Here is a 16293-nt window from a genome sequence, read left to right as displayed (position 1 = left end):
TTCAAACAATCCCCGAGCCTTGCCCAGCTCATTATCAGAAGCAAGCTCCCCACAGACCAGGACACACCAACTCAAAGTGAAACCAGATGCTGTGAGAACAACAGATACAAAACCTGCAGACATATCTCCACTGCTATGATGATCAATACCCCCCACAACACACTTTTTTAGATCCATGTGATTATAGTGCATCTCGAAAAAGGCATGTTTTTATATGAAGATTAAAGCCAAGTCTTGTTCCGTATTCTTTGTAAGCCCTGGTTAAAAATGGCCATTATCTCATCTCATCTATTTTTACATTGCTGTATGGGCCTATATGTTTATGATAGGACTGCTCTGCCTTAGATAAATATTAATCAGAGTGAATGGTGTTTGAGAGAGGTACACTGGCAAATTATTGAATCTTAAAGATTTGTGTGTTGGAATTGCTACACATAAGAACATAAGAATGGCTCTACTGGGTCAGACCAAAGGTCCATCTAAGCCCAGTATCCTGTCTGCCAACAGTGGCCAATGCCAGGTGCCCCGGAGGGAATGAACAGAACAGGTAATCGTCAAGTGATCCATCCCCTGCCACCCATTCCCAGCTTCTGGCAAACACAGCCTATTACAACCTGTGGTGTACCTCATCCAGGGTATCAAATGCCCCAACAACAACTACGAGGGTAAAACCAGGTAATCGCTATGCTTTTGAATGAACTTACACAGGAAAATGATAAAAAAACAAAGACACCCTATCACCCGGGGGTGAACACTGTTCCCAAAGCAGTCACTCCGTAGCTGACTTCTCAGTCCTAGTTCTCAAAGGAAACCCGCACAACACCTTCAAAAAGATGTCCCTGGGAACTTAAATTCATAACTTTGCTAGACTCTAAAAACCATGGACTTAACAGAGACACTGGTTTTATGGCTTATTACAACAATTTGCAACACACCCTACTATTTGCTAGCTCTTAATTGCTTGTTTCATTTTAAATCGTCTTCTACAGCATGTGTGAACCCCTTATGCTTAACCATCTTTCTCACCTTGTATTTAGGCTGGGAAATGCTGATTATCTTCTTCCAACCTGAGGAAGACATCTGTGAAGCTTAAATGCTTGTTTCTTCCACTAACAGAAGTTGGTCCAATAAAAGATATTACCTCACCTACCTTGTACCACTGTTCTATACACAGTTCCAGAAAAACGACCATTAACCTTATCCCAGCAGAGTAGTTACAAGACACAAATCTTTAAGGTTCAATAATTTGCCAGTGTACCTCTCTCAGAAACCATTCACTTCTGATTAGTATTTATCTAAGGCAGAGCACTCTTACCATAAAAATATAAGACCATATAGTAATGTAAAGTTAGATAACATGAGGTAATGGCCATTTTTTAACCAGGGCTTACAATGAGCATAGAACAAGACTTGGCTTTAATTTTCATATAAAAAAATTCCTTTTTTGAGATGCACTGTCAACCAATTTACACTATAGGATGCAAAAAAGCACAATGAATGCTAACTAGCTCTTCTTTCAAAACACAGAGGGAGAACTGTTTAGAGTAAAAGTGGATTATAATTACATCTATTTCATTTTAGCAGCCAAATTCTTGGGAAGCTTACTCAGGCCATTTGCATCTAAACTTGTATTGAGTGATAAAGATCTGCATCTCTGGGTCATCAACACCACAGTTTTCCACAAATCAGAATCATGCAGATGGTTCATTTATGCATTTTCCTTCACTGTACTTGCAGAATGTGTGGATGGCAATTTGAAGGTAAAACAGAGGACTCCTCATTTATGGGTGAAGGAGGAGATGAACGAGTGCTTTGCTTTTAGCCAAGTGCTTTGTTTAATCATCCTCTGAATTACTTGATTGATGAAGACATTCAGATATGCTGAAGAGAAGGCCAATGGCTCTGAATGTATTGAATGGGCTTATCTCTTTGAAAATGTGTTTTGTGCCACTTATCTCATGTATTGAAGCAGATGTGGATAGTGTCTCTATTTTTTTTCTTTGTGTAGACTCTGGTCTTTTTGGTGTCCCACTGTCAGTTTTGCTGGAACAGGATCAGAAGAAAGTACCAGGCACCAGGATACCACTGATCTTTCACAAAGTGAGTAGGCATGAACAAGTCCGTTTGTTACAAACCTACTGGATTCCAGAAGTGATAGCATTTGTCCTGGATTCATATGCTCACTATAATCAAGTTTTTACAGTGACATACTATCTCTGTACTGTGAACCTCAAATGTAGCATTCAACTCCATTAGAAGGGACTTGTAGCTTTTATTAAGGGCGGTGCTTTGTACTATTAATGCACTAAATTGGATAAATGGCCTTTGTACAGTTCTCTACTCCACTAACTTACTTTAGTGGAGTTAGTGAAATAGAGAATACAATTCAGCAACTAATTATAAGTTGTTTACATTAGAAGTATTGTGAATTGCCATTGGCATGCTCCAGTGCTAGAGCAGAGTAATTAATTAGGACATCTAGTGAATTATTATTAGAAAAATACATTACTAAAGTGTATTAACTCAGCCATGATTTGGTCAGGGTTTACTAGTAAGCCCGTGAAACCAGATGTCCAAAGTCTAACACCATTCCAGGCCAAATTCTGTTTAGCAGGAGTTGTAGAAATGAAATCATAGGAGAATAGGCCGTTATTTTTCAAGACAAATCATTGAAGTTCTGGAGAGGCCTTTTAGAGGTTTTTGAGAGCTTTTTTATTATTTTCTCCCACCAAATCAAAAGGAAACTTCTAGTTATTTCCTATCCCTCTCAAGGCACTACTGCTACATCATTCGTGCCAGAAATGACATCTTAGGGACTATAAAAACCCAAACCAAACCAAAACACACTTCTGAAGAACAATTTTTTTACCTTTGATGTGGACAAGATTGTACCAAATGGACAGTAATAAAAAAAGAAAAAGAAAGTCCCCACATCCTCCAAATAGGTCTTCACCCTACTCCACTACAAATGACATATACTGGTCACTACACTATACCATCAATATATTCAGTATAGTTTTTCAGGAAGAAAGTTCTACATAAACATTTCTAGCAAATATACTTAATTTATTTGCTGTGTGATCTCATCTTGATTATAATATTTTTTTGTTTAAATGGGGAAATATGTGAATGGATTTTCCATTTCTCCCTTCTCATTTCTGCATCACATCCACTACTGGACTTGGGGGTTCATAACAAATTAAGAGAGAACATTTTCAGGCATTTTAAAACATTGGTTGCACATCACTGAAACAAACCAATTCAACAGGAAGATTTTTTTAAAATAGGCATCAATTTTGTAAAAATTGTAAAAAGCCCACTGAAAGGCTTCTGACTCTAGCCATCACCTCCCCTGAGTGGAATCCTGCATCTCACTCCCCTCTGACCGCAGATATAAGGCTGCACCGCTCCCTGACCTATACTGTGATACCCCAGCAAGCCAGACTGCCTAACAGGCCAGCTCCTCCACTTTGTTTTCTCTCCAAGAGCTATGCCCAGTGTATTGCCCGTAGTTACAAGTTAAGTTACTGCACAGCTCCTTCTAAGCAACCACATTTATTCTTATGGTAAGAGCGTTACAGAGAAAACATTAAAACAATAAAACATCCTGGAAAGCTTACCAGAGGTCACCCCAACTCCAACCTTAAACACCCACAACTAGGTTTCCTCCATGGTTATGACTTCATCCATCTTACATCCAGAACCAGAACAGAGGCTGGGCAGATGAACCATTTCTTTATACAGCTCAGGCCTTGGGTCCTGGCCTTCTGTAACAGGTAATAGGTAGACAGTGACCTTCTCCTCAGGCATAGCTTCAACAGGCTGGGTTTTTGCATAATAGGAGTTGGAGAATTTGCATTAACCTCTCCCTAGGGATTTCCCAGGAAATCCACTTCATATTTATTGTCCAAAAAGTCCATACTTGTCAGACACATTTTCAGTATTGTCTTCTGAACTCTTAGGTATCACATCTATCACATCTCCCCCCTAGAGAGGTTACATATAATCCCAGCCCAAAATAATACATAAACTTAACACAAGAAGGTCTTCCAAGAATCTTGCAGGAAATTGCCATATCAGTCACATACATGATATATAGTATAAATCTTTTACAGTGATTGTTCTAGTTCATCTAAGCCATGCATAGGATTAGCAATTCATTTGAGTCTGTTATGAGTCCATCAGTATTAGTAAACCTGAAGCCTTTTCAGTGATTGCAAGCTCTTAGATCTTCCTTGGTAAAGTGGTAAATGACAGTGTACATGGAAGTTAATATAGAGTCTTTCGTACTACAGTAAATAGTTTTTATTAGTGCAGATTTTTAGTGTGATAAGCAATTGGTGGTTTACTTTTGAAATCTGAATAATTCCCTATCTCTGTAGAAAGTGTTGTCTTTACATTTTCCCTTTTAAAAAAATGCTTAATAGTGTACATGAAAAATAAAGGAGCAGTATCAGGTGTTCCTTGTAGGACACATATAATTATATCCATGATAATCCACTTTGCAATCATTTGTATTCAAAAACAGATTTCACTGTTCTATATTTATCTCCCAGTAACGTTTTAATTCGCACGTTGGCTTCATGCAGCTTGGTTCTGTTTATTGACAGCTGATTTCTCAGATAGAAGAGGCAAGATTGGATACAGAAGGACTTCTTCGAATACCAGGAGTAGCAGCAAGAGTAAAGGTAAAATATTGCATGGACTCAAAACCCTGAAAGTCTAGACTCATTTGCTGTTTTTACTTTTGTCTTGTTAACACTTTTATAATGGCGAGATTGGCAATGAAATCTTAATAAAACTACATACAAACCGATTTGATTTAAACTAGCCAAGGAGATGGTATTTTGATCCAGATTACATTTGGGGAAGAGGTCAGGAGGTCAGGTTTGAGGCTGAATCAAAGCTAAGGTTCAGATTCTGCTGTGCCAAAATCTCATGAATTGTTCTCACAAGGTTTCCAACCTCTTTGTCTGCACCTGAACCAGGTGAGCCCCCTGAGCCAGATGACTAGTGGGCTGCTATGTAGGCTGTATGCCACTGGAGGATAATATTCCCTGGCCTAATTAGGTCATTTTAAGGGCGAGATTCAACTTGTAGAATAGTACTACACAGCCAAATTGCATAGAGAATCTCTCCCATTATCTCTACAAATAGCATTACTAACTGCTCAGGTCACTATTCACAGTCTCTGTTCACATTACAGAGTGACTACCAACTACACACAAACCATAACTCAGTATTTGCTTTAATGCAGAAAACCAAATACATGGTATGATTTACACCAAGATGCGGCCTGTTATAAGAATGGTCTAAAGAAACCTTAAATTCTAAACAGAAAGAACATTTAAATGGATTCAGCTGCCTCAAGATATCTGCCAGCCTCTGTCATGTAGAACTTTGTCCAACAGCTGCTTCATTAGAAACAACTGAAGGAAAAGAATATTATGGAAACTGGCTTTGTTGATTTACCAGTAACTAAGATGCTTCATGACTTTGGTTAATACTTAGTTTCCACTTTCCAACAGTTTCACATTTTGGGGGTGATTTTGTTTGTTTTTTATTTTGTTTAATCCGGGGAGTGTTTCCAGATAAGAGATCATTCACTAAGTAACTGCAAAAATAATGAGGATCAAACATGTGGAAGAATTTCTCCTTTGAATGAACCTATTGCTTTTGTAAAACAATGAGCATGATAAATGTTTTACCCAAACAGTAGAGAATTTAACAGAAAATAGTACTCTGTGGTTTCTTTGAAATTTTATTATCCTCTAGAAATCAATAGAGAATTATAGAATAATTTTAGAATTCTATCGGCTGGTACAGAAAATCTCCAGTAAGGAAATAATGGTGTGGGTTGGTGCTTCCTTTTAAATTCTATAGCAATTTTCCTTTAGGGTGGACAGTTTAAATTTCATCTGTTATGCAGCACATTTGCCTGTCTGCTAAAATGCAATCTTTTTATATACATGTATAGTCCCTCCCCCAGGGTGTGGCTGAAGTGCTTCCCTTTTCCTGGTGCTTGTTATCACCCACATCTGGAATGGCTTCTCCTCTCTCCTGGATTGGTCGGGTCCTGGATTCTTTTTCTTGGTGCCCAGGTGCCTCCAGGTCTCCTAAGCCATCCAGTAGTCCAAGAAATTAATGGAGTGAAATCTGAAGCAGGAGGCACAAATCTGGAACAGCAGCTCTGTGATATGCTCCCACTCCTTCTGATCCCCCCTGAAGACTCTCCGGTATGGTTGTCAAAGGGTCGTGATGACTAAAGCAGCCTTCCCACTTAGAACCACGCAGTTATATCTGCATAAGACAATGCTGAAGCAGTCAGTGTTACTAGATGCTGCTTACTCTCCATGCTGTAGAACCCAATCCCCAGCTCAAAACAAGGGCAGGTTTAAGCTCCAAAACTAGTGAAAACTCCCATGGGAGCCATTCAGTCGGGACTTGAACATCTGTGCACATGCCTCATGATTGGTTGGAGATTCTCCACAGATGTCAGGCCATCCACAGGTTTGGATATTTCCTTGTGCTGCAAGAGGAAGAGGGGGCCAACTTTGCCTCAGCAGAAGGTATCGGTAGGAGACGCTTTGAGTCTCAACTTGCATAATTATCTGGCTCTTATCAGGCTCTTTCCTGAACAAAGTATTATATGACCTGAGGAAGGACTGCAGGATTTGGCCCTATGGGTATGCCAGTGCCCTGGGAACAGCTATGTTGTCTGGTGCCTATTAGCATTTGGTTTTAGCGAGATGCACACTTCTAATACTTCTGGTCCAGAGTTTATCTTTTTGTAGCAAAGTAGCAATAGCTGGTGGTGCTTGAATGATAATTTCAGATGTCTTTTTTTCAAAGGTGGAAAGGATGCTATATGGGAAATGCACAAATCTTCCACCAGCATGAATAAAACTCCGCATTGAAGGTACTTTCTGTTCTGCTATCTTTCAGAGTCTTTGCCAAGAACTGGAAGCAAAGTTTTATGAAGGGACTTTCAACTGGGAAAGTGTAAAGCAACATGATGCAGCAAGTCTTTTAAAACTCTTCATCCGAGAACTGCCTCAGCCACTGCTCACTGTGGAATATCTCAAAGCTTTCCAGCATGTGCAGAGTAAGCAGCGTCCCTTCTGGGTCTCAGATTTACAGAGGCGACACCACAAACAGCAGCGTCTTAAACACAGAGAAGGGAGTTATCTCAACAAATACACCTTTGCTGTGAAACCGTTTTCACGAACAGTATGTGAGCCTGAACAATACATTAAATAGTAACAGGATTAATTCTGTCTAGAAAAGATTGGCTGTTGCTCATTGGCTGGTGTTCAAATGAGACATTTTTCGCAGAACATTCATTTATTAGCACACATGGGAAAGAAAACACTCAGATTTATATAATAGTATTTGGGAAACACTAGGTGAATTATAAGGCATTATCTGCTAGCTTGAGCTAGAATTCGAGTTTTGCCCCAAAACTGACTCCCGTCCATGCACAGAATTCTCTAGCTTTAGTTAAGTGGTGCTTTATGCTAGAGCTAGCTGGCTTGTCCAGGAGATGTGGGTTGATGCTCAAGTGCTGCTGACACCTGAGCTAGGAATGCAGTGGGGATGCAGTAGCTCGAATAGCAACTTGCCATCTGCTGAGCCAATAACTCGGTGTAGCACAAGTGTTGTTTTTCAGTGTGGTTGCTCGTCACTGGAACTAGGCTAGCTTGACTGGGGTAACTCAAGCTCTCTGTTTCAATGAAACAAGCCCTAAAAAACTACAGTTAAGGTAGTAGCAGTTTATAAATGATCATTCTCTTTAAATAAGCAACAGGGAGGAAGTTACAGTTCAGCAGGAAATCAACCAGAAGATAAAATATGCTGCTTCTGCTAATATTTGGAGGATAGTTGGTATCTATCTGCCAGAAAAAAAATCAGAGCTGTTGATTGCCATCAGTTCCCCAATAATCAGCCAGTTACTGTGAGAATCTACTCTAATGTAGCCTATTGACTAATAAAGCAGCAATCTGGGCAAGAACACACATCAGTTGCTTTAAAAAGAGAGTGTGTGATACTGATTTTGCAATTCCTTAGAAGTCCAGCAGGCGTGGGGAGCCCCTCTTTTATTAAATCCTCCAGCCAATGCAGGAGGGATTCTGACAGGTTTCAGATGAATCCATTTCCTGTTGTCCAGGACCAGAAGAACTGGTCACTTTTGGAGGAAGCCATTAAGAGGATCCCAAAGGGTCGAGAGAGCAAGAGAGAGAAACACACACACATGATATCTTTTCACATGTCACAGGAAAGTGGCCCAGATTGCAGAGCACACATGACACAAAAGTCATGAGGGGGTAAGGATAAGGGTTTAAGCTACCTTTGTGCACCCCTTATTCTGCAGACAGTGAGCTATAGGCCAGTTCCTAGTTGAAACTTAGAGTTGCCCCTGGGATGCTTTAACTTGTGTGGGCTGCCACTACCCCTTGGGGGGCTGTTCCAACAACCAGGAATTGCTGGGAACTAAGAAAGCTCATGCTCAAATAAATTGGTTAGTCTCTAAGGTGCCACAAGTCCTCCTTTTCTTTTTAAGAAGGCACTGTCCATGTCCTTGTTCCACTAGCCATGCTGGCAGCCAGGAGAGGGTCATATAGGAGCTCTATGATGGCTCTACCACATCCAAGGAATCCTCACATGATTAGATTAGGTCCACAACATATAAGTCTGTTTTATGCCAAGGATGATGGTGCAAAATAGACTAGAGGATCATTTGTTTGCGTAACTATTTATTTTAAATTTGCCTGTCTGTTCTGCAGGTTCATGTACAATAAAATAAGTGCAATTGTTACAGAATAGGAACATCATCATGACAGTTATCAACACCATTGCAATACTGCTATTATCACTACTGTTATCACTGCTGGGTCACTGCTGCAACTGCTGTTGCTCGTCAACATTACGTAGAAAATCTATGAACAGGATAAACTTGACATTTTACAAGAAAATTTAACTTAAAATCATGCTTTTTTTGGAGGAAAAAAATAAAACTTTTAAAGAAGTGAGATGTATATGCTTCCTTGGCAGATCTTCCAACTAAGAAGCATCAACTGCAAGCATTGAATCTTCTGGTACTACTCCTACCTGAAGCAAACAGAGACACTTTGAAGGTTAGATTGGTTATTCACTTTTTAAAAACAAAGTATGCATTAGAAAAGTGAGCTTATTTTTTATGTACCTATTGTGAAAAGTTCAAGTACCTTTTAACATTTTAACTAACTGGTTGTTACTTTTTTCATATTTGCGGTAACTTAAGACAGAGAATAAAATTTTCAAAAGTGTGTAAGTGACTCAAAAATCTAAGTTTCATTTTCACAAGTGACTTGAGCACTTAGGAGTCCAAGGTTATGTCTACACTGCCGTCCCAGACGTGATTGCAGCTTGGGTGAACATACCTGCGCTAGCTTTACCCTAGCAAGCAAGGCCAAGAATCGCAGTGTAGATGCTGTGGTGCAGGCTTCAGCAATGCAAGTAGGTAGCCACTGCCCTTGGTTGGCTTGTAGACGTCACACTGAAGTTCATCTGCATCTACACAACTATTTTTGGTCACGCTAACGTGGGTATGTCTATCTGAGGTGTAATTGCACCTCAGATTGCAGTGAAGGCATACCTTTCGTCTCACTGAAATTCTGCGGGACTTAGAGTCCTAAAGTGCCCAAGTCACTTTTGAAAATGAGACTTGGGCTCTTAAATCAATTAGGTGTTACAATCTAAATACCTTTAAAAATCTGGGCCTTAAGTACTTCTGAAAATTTTACCAGAGATTCTAATAATAATAATCTTGTAATGAACCACCTCTCCTTCAAACTTCCTAATCACAATCCCAATTCAGTACCTTTTCTGCAGCAGCTGTTGCTGGTTTACATGGCAAAAACTATTTTAGAATATCATGGAGATAAAAAGGAAATAAACTCACTTGAATGTGATGGGTGGGGTTGTTTGACTATATCCCAATTTTTTATCTGTACTGTTTATGTTCCCCTTCTGTGAATTAGGATTTCCCCTGGATACCAACTGCCCCCATTGCTCTAAACCTTCCAGATCACTTTGCTGTTTGGTTCTGTTTTCCTCTGCGAAGCTTTGGTTTTGGTGACTGTTGAGATTGCACCAGACAAAGAAAAATTTTAGAAGAGCTGTATATGGTGCAGAGTTGCTTGGATAGGTGTTTTTTTTTCAGTCTAGTTTGACAAAAACACCACTGGAAATGCACAGAGGCTGGGCTAGAAATAGCTGAAAGTGTCATTGCTTAGAGACTGGCAGGTGCTTTGTCCCTGAGACAGAAGCAGTTCCACTGACTACCTGTGGTTCACAGAGCACTGCTCTACTCCTCTGTGGTCTGCATGACTGGAGTAAATAAAGATGGGTTTCAGCACAGCTTCGGGTCCCAGAGCCCGGGCACCAGACTGAGCCCAAATGTCTACACTGCAGTTAAACAGCCCCCTAGCCCGAGCCCCATGAACCTAAGTCAGCTGGCACGGGCCAGCGGCCTGTGTCTAATTGCAGTGTAGACATACCCTTAGATCCCTTTGAAAATTTTACCCCAAAGCTAAGGTAGAATGAAGAATGATTTACTTCTTCACACTCTCAGCTCTAAGTCAGGGTTTGACCTCATCAGTAAACACATCTGCACTTTCCATCGTTTGCTTTTTTTTTTATAAACTTTTTTTTTAACAAGAACATAAAAAGCCTTTTCAAAGAATACATAACATGAAGCTTCACTCCATATGATTTTTTCACGTGCAGAACTTGCCTTCAAGTGCTTCTTTCGTTTCAGATACTGCTTGAATTCCTCCAAAGGGTAATTGATCATCGAGATAAAAATAAAATGACACTAAATAATGTTGCAATGGTGATGGCCCCAAATCTCTTCACGTTTCATGGGTTAGGCTCAAAGACTATTGAACAAAGCGAGTTTGTTATGGCTGCTGGAACAGCAAACGTCATGCGTTTTATGATTAAGTACCAAAAACTTCTTTGGACAGTAAGTTTGTTCTTTAAAAAAATATGCATTTTTACAAAATCACAATCAAATCATCATTGCTTTCAAAGAACAAGGAGGCATCTGAACCCCTACCAGCGATGCAGGGGTGAGATTGACATGCTGGGGGGGGGGGGGGGGGGAAGGGAGAGGCAGCAAAGGGCACAGCTGGGCCCTAACTGATGGGTAATTCTCAGTGAAGTTACACCAATGGTAAAACCATTGTAGATGAGAGCAAAATTAGATTTTTTCAGTCTTACTATTAATGTGAGATATAGACTATATATCTATGTAGAATACCTGATCTCAAAGATAAGTCTTCTGGGATGCCTGTGTATAGTCTATAACAATGACCTATCTCATGAGTAGTTTTCTCTTTTCAACCTCAAGATCTTTGTCTCCTGTTTTGAAATTTATTTCTGTATAGGGCGTGTCATTGTCCTTTGAGAAAATTAGTTGTGTCATGACAGTCCCCATGAAAGACCTACAAGCAGGATGTAGCTCATCCCTGTGAAATTTGGGGCTTTGTTTTCCACTAGCTACCTTAAAAAATCTCCAGTCTCCTCCAACTGTCTCACACTTACAGAATTATTATGGGGCAAAATCTGTAATACAGATTCCTTGTTTAATATTTTTTGATTCAGGGAAGTAGAAACACTATGTGAGGGCCCAGTTCTGCCACTCATACTCATGTTGAGACCTTACTCCTTAAATAGCCCCACTAATTTCAACTCTAGCAGATCCCAAATGTGGGGTCAAGGCCTTAGATTGTTTATGAGTGTTTGTTACTGGAAATAAATATTAGCTTTTGCAAGTCCCATCTGACAGCATGTCTCTTAGAAAGTTTTGGTAGGTGTGTAGTATTTCAAGGAAGTTATATGTGTGTTACTAATTAAGATGTATATTCTTTCAGATTCCTAAATTTATTGTCAACCAAGTGAGAAAACAAAACACTGCATGTCAGAAGAAGGAGAAAAAGGACAAAGCTATGAAGAAACTGCTGAAAAAGATGGCTTATGACAAGGAAAAACATGAAAAGCAAGACAAGAGCCCCAATGATGTAAGAAATAGGCTCTTGTCAAATCATAGTTATTGGGCCAAATTCTCCTTTTACTTAGAATGAAGTGAATTGATTTACCTAGATGTAACTGAGAGGTGACTTTCAATTCTTGGGAGTCCAACTAGACACACCTTAAAGGGACCTGCTTTTCAGAAAGTGCTAGGCACCCATCCTGTGAAAATCAGGTGTTTTTTCAGTTTGGATACTCAAAAAAACAAGCACACAAAATCACTGGACACTTCTGAAAAGCTCATCCTGAAGTATTGTCTTCTTCTTTGTGTTTATATATCCTAATAACATTTAACATGTGTTCATAATTATCTTTTAGCGAATAGTACAAACACTCAATTGAAGACTGTTAAACTTCCCAAAATATATATTATGATTGTTGCTGAATATGCACAGAATTGATTGCATTTCCAGGTAGAATATATCTTTTCTGCTGCTCTTTGAATTTTCTGGGTACATTGTCGTGGTTCCAGCACAATGTTAATTGATGGTGAACCATAGAGGAGTGCAGTGGAAGGCCACCACCAAAAGCATAAAGTCTATGCACCACATTCTTCTTTATAATAATTTCTTTATATGAAGCTACACTCAGCAACTCTATGTAGTGCATATTATTCAGTTCTTGACACTACCAGGTCAGATGGTAGTCATGTTGGAATGTGATCACAACTGACTTACAGCCAATAACAAGAGCAGTGAAAAACCTGTCAGGCACTGTAATACTATATCTGGGTGGGGAAAGGAAAGGGATTTTTTAAATCTAGTAGACTTAAAACTTTAAAACAGGGATGAAGACAAATTGTCAAGTTGTTAGGTAACTGAATATAAAGTAGAACCTGTAGAAGAAAACAACTCTTATAAAACTACTGTCATAGAATCATAGAAGATTAGGTTTGGAAGAGACCTCAGGAGGTCATCTAATCCAACCTCCTGCTCAAAGCAGGACCAACCCCAACTAAATCATCCCAACCAGGGCTTTGTCAAGCTGGGCCTTAAAATCCTCTAAGGATGGAGATTCCACCACCTCCCTATGTAACCCATTCCAGTTCTTCACCACTCTCCTAGTGAAATAGAGTTTCCTAATATCCAACCTAGACCTCCCCCAATGCTCTTTGTTCTGTCATCTGCCATCACTGAGAACAGCCGAGCTCCACCGTCTTGGGAACCCCCCTTCAGGTAGTTGAAGGCTGCTATCAAATCCGCCACTCACTCTTCTCTTCTGCAGACTAAACAAGCGCAGTTCCCTTAGTCTCTCCTCTTATGTCATGTACCCCAACCCCCTGATCATTTTCGTTGCCCTGCGCTGGACTCTCTCCAATTTGTCCACATCCTTTCTATAGTGGGGGCCCCAAAACTGGATGCAATACTCCAGATGTGGCTTCACCAGTGCCGAATAGAGGGGAATAATCACTTCCCTTGATCTGCTGGCAATGCTCCTACTAATGCAGCCTAATATGCATTAGCCCTCATGGCAACAAGGGCACACTGCTGGCTCATATCCAGCCTCTCGTCCACTGTAATCCCCAGGTCCTTTTCTGCAGAACTGCTTCTTAGCCAGTCGGTCCCCAGCCTGTAGCAATTCATGGATTCTTTTGTCCTAAGTGCAGGACTCTGCACTTGTCCTTGTTGAGCCATCAGATTTCTTTTGGCTCAATCCTCCAATTTGTCTAGGTCACTCTGGACCCTATCCCTACCCTCCAGTGTATTTAATTCTCCCCCCAGCTTAGTGTCATCTGTGAACTTGCTGTGGGTGCAATCCATCCCATCATCCAGATAATTAATACAGATGTGGAACAAAACCAGCCCCAGGACTGACCCCTGGGGCACTCCGCTTGATTCCGGCTGCCAACTAGACATCAAGCCGTTGATCACTGCCTGTTGAGCCCAACAATCTAGCCAGCTTTCTATCCATCTTATAGTCCATTCATCCAATCCATACTTTTTTAACTTGCTGGTAAGAATACTGTGGGAGATGGTATCAAAAGCTTTGCTAAAGTCAAGATATATCATGTCCACTGCTTTCCCCATATCCACAGAGCCAGTTATCTCATCATAGAAGGCAATCAGGTTGGTCTGCCCTTGGTGAATGACTTGCCCTTGGTGAATCCATGTTGACTGTTCCTGATCACCTTCCTCTCCTCCAAATGCTTCAAAATGGTTTCCCTGAGGACATGCTCCATGATTTTTCCAGGGACTGAGGTGAAGCTGACTGGTCTGTAGTTCCCTGGTTCTCCTTCTTCCCTTTTTTAAAGATGGGCACTATATTTTCCTTTTTCCAATCGTCCAGGACCACTTCTGATCACCACGAGTTTTCAAAGATAATGGCCAATGGCTCTGCAATCACATCAGCCAATTCCCTCAGCACTCTCGGATGCATTAGATCTGGACCCATGGACTTGTGCATGTCCAGCTTTTCTAAATAGTCCTTAACCTGTTCTTTCACCACTGAAGGCTGCTCACCTCCTCCCCATACTGGGTTGCCCACGACAGCAGTGTGGGAGCTGACCTTGTCTGTGAAGACCGAGGCAAAAAAAGCATTGAGTACTTCAGCTTTTTCCACATCATCTGTTACTAGGTTGCCTCCCCCATTCATTAAGGGTCTCACACTTTCCCTGATGTTTTTCTTGTTGCTAACATACCTGTAAAAACCCTTTTTGTTACCCTTCACATTTCTTGCTAGCTGCAACTCCAGTTGTGTTTTGGTCTTCCTGATTACACCCCTGCATGCTCGAGCAATATTTTTATACTCCTCCCTACTCATCTGTCCAAGTTTCCACTGCCTTAATATTCCATCCCATTGTATTCCCAGATACAGAGTACAATTTGGCTTCATATTCATTACAGCACCATCTTCATTAAGCAACCAATTTTTGTCAGTCCCAGAAGTGATTGCTAAGGATAGATTTCAATGTAACAGCCACTCAGCATAAACACATTATGATTTTAAATTGCATGTGGTTTTTGGAGAATTTTTTTCCTGTTGGTCTGTAAAAATTGGATCTGCTAATTGGATTGTCAATCTTAATGTGGGGTGTTTACTCAAACACACCTGTTGCATCATTATTTCCAATTAGTTAAATATAACTTACTTTTTAGTTTATTTACCAGTGAAATCTACTTTATTAAATTTAATGCATCTGAAAGAGATCCTCTGAAGGCAAGAGGTATTTTAAACACACAACCAAGTAACACCAAATATGTGATTCCCTTGTATCATAATGAATAAAAATTGGGCTTGGATGACTATGAACAGATCATCTTCTTTAGCAGAGGTCATATTCCAGATTTCAGTGAGCTAGAGACATCTTGTGGAAGGCTGTAAAACTGCACTGGCCTGAATTGTCTGATTTCCTATTTCATTTGTAGCTGTGGGCAAGCTTTGATACATAAGGACTACAGTTTTCTAATGTAAGCAAGTTTATCAAGGCCATTAGGCCAAAAATTAGACCTGTCAACTGTTTGATTTATGCCACATGTGTATGTTGCAACATCCCTCTGATCTTCCTGTCTGTTTTGTTCTTTTGTCTTGGGTAACAGGATTTCTGAAATGTATTAGTTTTCTCGCAGCACACTGTAGCATAGGATTCATGTGTATACCAGTTCCCTATTTTCTCACAGGAATAGAACAGGCAGGCAAACTGGAGAGAGGCTGAAAAGAATTACACATAAAAATCCATGATCTTGTACAAAATCACAACCCTGGGGATTTGTTGCAAGGTGATGTAACGGAGAAGTATATACTTTTCCAAGAAAACAACCCCTAATTTGTGTAATTTAGAGATTTTTTAAGGCCAGGAAAAGTTGAAGTACACATGTGACATTTAAAGGTAGGTGAAATAACTTGCCAGTTAAACTTAGATGTCCACTTCTTCACAGAATTAAAAAACTGATGGTGTATTTGCAAGTCAGCCATAATTTAGGAAGTAGAAATATATCAGTAACTAGTTATATTGGGATATTAAAGTCCTCTCCATACAGTCACCCCAAGAATACCTATCTGAAGAATGACCAATTTATTTGAGCATGAGCTTTCGTGAGCTACAGCTCATGCTCAAATAAATTGGTTAGTCTCTAAGGTGCCACAAGTACTCCTTTTCTTTTTGCGAATACAGACTAACACGGCTGTTCCTCTGAAACCTATCTGAAGAATGGTCATTGTGCGACATTCTTTGCAAAAGTGTTACCTCTAGAGATGGTTGCTCTGGGATCAGTGTTGTAGCAC

General features: G+C 40.2%; 1 protein-coding gene across 3 annotated transcripts in view; it reads left to right on the top strand.

Annotated features, from left to right (window-relative positions):
* Nucleotides 1-16293, top strand: part of ARHGAP18 (Rho GTPase activating protein 18) — a 124097-nt gene that overhangs the window by 95686 nt on the left and 12118 nt on the right. For all 3 annotated transcript variants that reach the window (XM_048844601.2, XM_048844599.2, XM_048844600.2), the window contains exons 7-12: nt 2009-2100; nt 4611-4688; nt 6946-7105; nt 9052-9134; nt 10799-11005; nt 11916-12062. In XM_048844601.2, the coding sequence (XP_048700558.1) occupies nt 2009-2100; nt 4611-4688; nt 6946-7105; nt 9052-9134; nt 10799-11005; nt 11916-12062 (767 nt within the window). The remainder of the gene's footprint in view (nt 1-2008; nt 2101-4610; nt 4689-6945; nt 7106-9051; nt 9135-10798; nt 11006-11915; nt 12063-16293) is intronic.

Source organism: Caretta caretta, chromosome 3, assembly GCF_965140235.1.
Source record: "Caretta caretta isolate rCarCar2 chromosome 3, rCarCar1.hap1, whole genome shotgun sequence".
Taxonomy (NCBI): Eukaryota; Metazoa; Chordata; order Testudines; family Cheloniidae; genus Caretta; species Caretta caretta.
Note: the sequence above shows the minus strand (reverse complement) of the source record. Positions and strands in the feature narration are given on the sequence as shown.